At 42.9% G+C, this 7377-nt stretch overlaps 1 protein-coding gene across 1 annotated transcript; it reads left to right on the forward strand.

Moving 5' to 3' along the window:
• Nucleotides 1-1526: 1526 nt before the first annotated feature.
• LOC102989548 (CDC42 small effector protein 1-like) lies at nucleotides 1527-1766 on the forward strand. Its single transcript, XM_055089210.1, has one exon. The coding sequence runs from the start codon at nucleotides 1527-1529 to the stop codon at nucleotides 1764-1766; it is 240 nt and encodes a 79-aa protein (XP_054945185.1).
• The last annotated feature ends 5611 nt before the right edge of the window (nucleotides 1767-7377 follow it).

A 7377-nucleotide genomic window follows, 5' to 3' on the forward strand; every position in this document is an offset into this window, starting at 1 on the left:
CGATTTTCGGAAGGGAGAGGGTAAAGGTATTCTTTTTTGGACATGCTGTCTTTTTTTTTTTTTTTTTTTTTTTTTGTGGTATGCGGGCCTCCCTTTGTTGTGGCCTCTCCCGTTGCGGAGCACAGGCTCCGGACGCGCAGGCTCAGCGGCCATGGCTCACGGGCCCAGCCGCTCCGCGGCATGTGGGATCCTCCCAGACCGGGGCGCGAACCCGGTTCCCCTGCATCGGCAGGCGGACGCGCAACCACTGCGCCACCAGGGAAGCCCCCATGCTGTCTTTTATAGTGATATGATAGCAACACTGGATTATATATTAAACCACCAGCTAAATACAAATTAAGTTTACAGGCATAATCCAATCAAGCATGACCTACATATATTTTTGGGTTTTGACATCCCAACATCTTAACCTTAGGGTATGAGAGAACTAGACTAGGAATTAGGAGATTCTATCATAGAAATCAAATCAGGTTTTTCCATTCTGATCCCTAAAACAAACAAAGACAATTTACTTGTTTTAGGGATCAAAAATTAAACAAAGACAAAAACAAAAAACAAAACACGCCAGCATTCCGAGATGTGGAAGTTTAGATAATGTATTTTCTGTGTAGTTCTCAGGAAGTAAGATTCAAGTGCCCTTTGTTTGTATTTGTAAAGAGTGGCCACACACCCAGGTGATCAGTAAACACACCTTTCCTTCCTTTCTCCAGTATGGTCTGTGTAGGCTTTCCCAAACTAGTATCCTCCCAGCACTCTCTCCACTGAATGTGACTTGAACAAAGGGCTTGGGGGTGGTGGGAAAGGAGGGTATCATGATAAAACTAGCTTTGGAAATGTGAGACGTCCACCTTATGAAGCATGGTAGCCTATTAAAGTCTGAGAAAATCTGCAATTAAATTAAGGTCTGTTTTGGATTATCTGAGCATTTCCCAAGCCAGCTTCACCACGGAACTCCATTCCCCTCTAGGCCGTGCATTCTGTGGGCTACATTTAGATAAGCAAGAACACTAGCTTTCGCTCAGACACAGGTCCTCAAAGGCTTTCTTTGACACTTGACAGCTTTGAGAATTTGGGTAAGTCACTTACCCTCTCAGATTCCTGGTTTCCTCATCTGAATTATGTAGAAAAGAAATCTAGCTCTGCCAGCTGGCCCTTGGCTTCACCACCCCGCCGAGGAGCGAGCCTGGAAAGCCCACACTGGTGGGCCCCAAGCGGGACCCCCCCACACACCAGCTGCCGCCAGTCGCCTCAATGCCGTAGTAGAGCAGGGTTCCAAGTCTGTGGAAGACATAATCTTGTGCCTGCCTGCCCACCCCACTCTCTGACCTTGCTAGTCTCTCAGGGTCTGAGACGCTGACCTTCACTGCTCAGCCAAGGGCTCCAGAGACTCTACTTTCTCTATACCTGTCCAGCTGAGTAAACCTAGGATGCTGTTACACCTGAGGGGAGTGAGGAGCGGGCGGTCAAGGCACCAGAGTAAGAGCCCTCTGGGGCCTCAGGCAGAGTGAAACTGTAACCGTCAGGGGATGAGTGAGTTTTGGCACAAACTGGGCTGCTGCGTGGTAGGGAAACCCCAGATAAAGAAGAAGAGTAGGCGGCTTGACCGGGCCATGATTGGGGAACCAATGAATTTTGTCCACCTGACTCACATTGGCTCTAGGGAGATGGGGGTTGGAGATGGACTGGCCATGACAGCTGCAGTTCAGGAGCAGATCAGATTCAAGGGAAACCAAGACAGGCTGTGGAGCAATTCTAGGGGCTTGTAGCTCCAATAGAAATGGTTCTGCTGTATGTCCAAGCTTCACTCTGTCCAGCCCAGAAGAGATGCTGCCCCTACCAGTTTCCCTCCTAGAATCAGTGACCCCAGGGCCCCTCCTTTCCCTATCTAATAGTGCCTCAAAAGGCTTGGGCGCTGGACTCCCTCTACTCCCTCTGGCTGTAGCCCCTCCTGGAGATGGGGTCAAGGCAGCAGGACTGACCAAGTGACTACTCGTTAGCCAGAGGAGCTCAGCTGAAGCCCTGAACACTCTCAGACCTGAGGTAGGAGTTTTCTTGGGCTTGGAATGTGATCCCTTCTGAATGACAGCCTAGGTGCCATATGCTTTTAAACTCTTAACCTGGAACTCCTTAAGTATGGTAGGTAGGTGAGATTACCAAAGCTGAAGCTGGCTTTGCTGAGATGCTCCCTAGCTCCCTGCCCTTCTCTTTCCTCCTGGAATGAACTGAAGCAGATGTCAAGCAGGGGCTGGGAGGGTGACCACTGGCTAGTCTACTCTTTCTTTTTAGATCTCAGACTTTAAACTCACAGTTCCTCAATATCTCTCTGCCAATACCAGTGTCTTTCTCTAGGTAGGCCTCTAACCCTACGTTTCGGTAGCATTGCTGGCTCCCCAAGATCTTTCCTTTTTTTAAATTAATAAAAAAGTTAATTAAAAAAAGAAAATAAATCTATCTCTCATCATATTTTGAAGACATAGTATATACTCAATAAAGACTTGCCTCCTTCCCTTTGCAATCCACGGTAGTATAAATCTTTCTGTGTCTCACCAAGTGTTCCAACATCCTCTCTAATGTGACCACTTTCTTTTTCCAGTCTCATCTCCCAGTAACAGGGAGAAGTGCTAACACTCTTTTAAAGCCAGACTCTCTAGAATGTAAACTTACTAGCTGTGGGACTTAAGCCCAGTGACCTACCTTCTCTGTGCCCAAGTGTTCCCACCTGGAAAATGGGGCTAATAATGGTAACTGCTTCATAGGGTCGTGAAGATTAAAGGATAATATTGATAAAGCACTCAGAATAACATCTGGCATAAGGTAAATGCTCAATAATCTCATTAAAGCTACTAGTAGCTTTATTTTCTAATCATACACTATACTCTAGACACACCTGGCTCTTGGCTACACAAAGATACCTGATGCTTTCCCGTGTCCATGTCTTTGCTCTTGCTGACCTCTTCACCTGGAATGTCCTTCTTCACCTGTTCAACCTGGTAAAATCCTATGCATTCTTCCAGGCCCAACCATGAATGCTACCTTCTTGATGAAGCCTTTCCAGACTTCCCCTAACCTGGTATCTTCCTCTTTGAAGGAATCCCCTCAGGGCTTTGTAGCTCTCTTCTGGCTCTTATCATGTTCAACTTTGTATCCAATGAGTTTTATACTCCTGGAGGAGCAATACACTCACACACACACACACACACACACACACACACACAGCACCCAGCAGTGTGATCTAGCAGGGAAAACTTCAGGCTGGGAACCAGGAAGCCTGGGCTCTGGTCCCAGACCAACCACTCTGTAATCTTCGGTAAGTCACTTCATTGAGATTTGGTTTCCTCTTTCTTAAAACAGCGGGTTGGATTAGATGAGATCCAAAGCCTCTTCTATCTCTACCCTTCTGTAAGTCTAGTGTACACTCCTTGGACTGCCATATACATGCCTGTGGGATTTCCAGTGAATAGAGGAACAAAGTTTGATCCAGAAATATCTGGTCACAAACCCTTGATTGCATTGTTTTTAAAAGCAAAAGACTGAACAATCCAAATAAAGTGTGGCATATAATGGAATAGTAAGCAGCTGTAACAACAACAACAACATAGAATAAGGAAGCTTACCATGTGCTGAGAAGGAGAAAGCTTTAGGATGCATTAAGTGAAAAAAAAGGCAAGATACAGAACAGTGTTTGTAGTATGCTACCTGTTGTATAATAAAGGGAGAGAAGTAATAAAACTATATATTTGATTTTGTTTATGCATGCCTAAAGAGACACTGGGCAGGTATCTCTTTTAGAGAGGTGCCCCGTTAGAGTACACAGAAATTTAAAAAGTGGTTACCTATGGGGAATGGAGGTGGGGCTATGAGGTGAGTGGGGACAGGGTGAGAGTGAGAATTTCAATGCATACCTTTCAATAGCATTTTGATTATTTAAGAATGTGAATGTATTGCCTACACAAAGAAAAAGCTAAAGTTAAAAGAGAAACCTCTGATGGTGACAGTATTTTTAAACAAATACAGATATTTATCTTACTTGTTGATTTTCAGTTTTCATTGAGGCTAGGGAAGAACTAAGGAATGATTTACTAATTTATTGCTGCAGCTTTGTACTGGGGTATAAATCCCTGTGGCAATATTGTCATTGGAAAGGTGAAACTTTGGCAGTTGAGATGTTCCTGGAGTTTGATTCTCCAGTTCATACCGCCTGATACAGGTGCTCAGAAACCAGAGGCCTCCATCTGTCTGGGATGTGGCGGCCAGTGATTGTGTGAAAGGCCCACAACTACAGCATCAGCATCCTTACTCTTTCTGGAGGATCTGGGAGAATTCAGTTGAGGAGGAGGACAGGGGCAGCCTAGCAAATTCTCAGATCCTCTCGGAGGGCAAATTAACAGAAGAATGACTGGAGAAGGCTCTGAGTAGCACCTACATTGCCAATAGCTAAGACGCAATTCAGAGAATGCTTTCGGATAATTTTCCCAGCCTTCTCTAGAATCTACCCCTCAGATGGCATAAATCTTCCCACCAAATGGGTAAAATCCCCAGTTCTTCTCAGATTCAGTTAGCCCACTGCCTTAAGAAACTTAGACCTAAAAATATTTTTGTTCCTACCAGAGCCCTGTAGCAATTAGAAATCCAATATATGATTTTCTCAGCTTGCTTTGGTCTAAGGTCCTCTTTGGAGAGAATCCTGAGAGTGTAAATTACTTGCAGCTGAGACAGGCCCATACTTACCCAGCAGGTATTGTATCAAACCCCAGCACTCCCACTTGGCTGCTCCTGGGAAGGCCTCAGAAGAGCTTTTCAAAGCAGACCTCATAAAAACAAACACTCCCACCTCTACCCCCATCTCCTGTCCCTTTCGAAAAAACAAACAATACCGCTCTGTTCACCAAACACAGGGGGATTTTCTGTTTAAAGTATTTTTTCTTATTCCATATTGGCAGCACTTATTAAGGAGCAGATGACTTTCAAGTTTGGTGAACTTTGAAACATAAGCTCCTAAGAATCCAGGTGCTTAAAATTTTTTCAAACTTAGACACATCCTTACAGCCCTCGTCTGAAAAATATCTTTTTAAAGTTTTATTAAAACTATGTCAGTTTTAAAAAAAAAAGGGTGCCTTTGACCACATCTCCAGTCATTATGTTTGCTTTTTTTTTTTTTTTTTTTTTTGTGGTTTGCGGGCCTCCCTCTGTTGTGGCCTCTCCCGTTGCGGAGCACAGGCTCCGGACGCGCAGGCTCAGCGGCCATGGCTCACGGGCCCAGCCGCTCCGCGGCATGTGGGATCCTCCCAGACCGGGGCGCGAACCTGGTTCCCCTGCATCGGCAGGCGGACGCGCAACCACTGCGCCACCAGGGAAGCCCTATATTTGCTTTTAAAGCTTGTAGTAAAATGACTAAAATCCTATTTCCCTTTTCAAACTTTTGGAAACAGCTTTGGTGTCAGATGGACCTGAGTCTGAATTCTGTTTTCATCAGAATTCAAGACCTGTAAGACCTCAGGCAACTGACCCAATCTCTTTGCTTCAGTTTCCTCATCAATAAAATGGTGATAATTATGGTACGTACCACATAGATTAGCTGTGAGGAATAAATAAATACATGTAAAGTACTTAGAGTGCCTACATATATATGTAGTAAAAATAATAATGTCAAAACAATAAAAAATATTATACCTTGCATCTCATTTGGGGAAAATGCTTATTAACTGAAATTTAGCAAATATTTCCTCATTTTTGTGAGTCTTTAAGGGCCCACATTTCAGTCTTAAATAAAGGCTTATTATTAAAATCAAACTCTTGCTTCCTCTAACCTGTGTGTAAAAGAAAGAACCCAAGAGAAGAGACCAGCCTGCAAACCATGAGAAGCAAGCCAAGGACAGAATTTCATCGCCTCTATGGCAAATGTTCAGATAGTCTTAGTGTTTTTGTCATCCTCTGAGAATGAGGTGTAAAGTTTGTGCTGTGACCACACATCCCCACCCACTCAGTATCTGAGGACAGAGGATGGGAAATGAGGATACCCCAATGTCAGAAGTATGATTAGAGGACAAGATCCAATCACTCAATCCAGACAGAAGAGTTTCTCTTCAGACCAGCTACATGTTAAACTTCTCTGACCTCTGTGAGGGAGTGGTTTTTCTCTCCGTGTTTCTCTTTGTTTCTCTTTGTTCCTCACCCATCAGCCTATGAATTTTTGCAATTTCTTGAATGAATTCTAGGCATGAATCTAGCCCACTTCTGGAATCCTTTACATAGGCCAGCAAAGTATGTCAGATTGGGGTGGGTGGGTGGTTTATCTTGAGGCAATGGCAAGATGTCATTGCCAAGGTCATCTTTGGGCTTCCAGAAGAATGATACCAGTCATGAAAACATTAGCCATGCCTGCCTTATGCTCTCAAAAAGCATCTGGCTTGCTGCCCACAGATACCGAGGCCATTGTGATGGAGGCATTATGGGAAGCCTGGGGGTAGGAAATGACCTCACTTTGGAGTTCTTGCTTTGTGACATATTCCAAATTCTAGTTGCTTTTCTTCTGTTTTCCCAAACCTAAATAGTCAGAATGCCAATGACTGAGGTCCCCACTGACAATGTCAGAAACAGGGTTGTCCAACAGAATTGTAAGATGAGCCACATACATAATTTAAAAATTTTGCAATAGTTTCATTTGAAAAAAATAAAATAGAAATGGTGAAAATAATTTTTAAAATGTGTTATTTAATCCATTATACCCAAGATAATATCATTGCAATGTATAATTGACATTTTACAAATTGAGATATTTCACATTCTTTTTTTCTAAACTAAGCCTTTGAATTTGATGTGTATAAAGAGTTCATAAAATTTACAGTTAGAACAAGTAGTTTCAAACACCCAAGTTGTTCTAAACATACTTAAAAATTGTCTAATAACTAAACCAAGAATCAATTTTAAAATTTAAGTTAATTAAAATTAAAAATTCAGGTTTTCTGTCACTCCAGACACATTTCAAGTGCTCACTACCAGATGTGGCCTGGTGGCTACTGTATTGGACAGTGCAGGTTGGGACGATGAAGAAAAGTATACGTTGTTATATGGAGAGCCATCACACTCTGAGCTTTTCCCCTCCTAATTCTCAGCTGCTACTTGCCAAAGGGAGATTCCAGAAAAGTCTTTTTAAAAATTTCTACTTTGGTTTCAACAATAAGAACTCAGATTACTTTTATATTTCTGTAGTGGAATAATGAGAATCAAGCTGCCTGAAAATATGCAAGTGGACTAATTAGCTTATATCTGAGAGGTAAATTGTGATAAACCCTTTCTCAAGAGGAGCATGTAGGAAAGTTCTTTTTTTTTTTTTAACTTTATTTTCTTTATTTTTTTGGCTGCATTGGGTCTTAGTTA

Source organism: Physeter macrocephalus, chromosome 12, assembly GCF_002837175.3.
Source record: "Physeter macrocephalus isolate SW-GA chromosome 12, ASM283717v5, whole genome shotgun sequence".
NCBI classification, from domain to species: Eukaryota; Metazoa; Chordata; class Mammalia; order Artiodactyla; family Physeteridae; genus Physeter; species Physeter macrocephalus.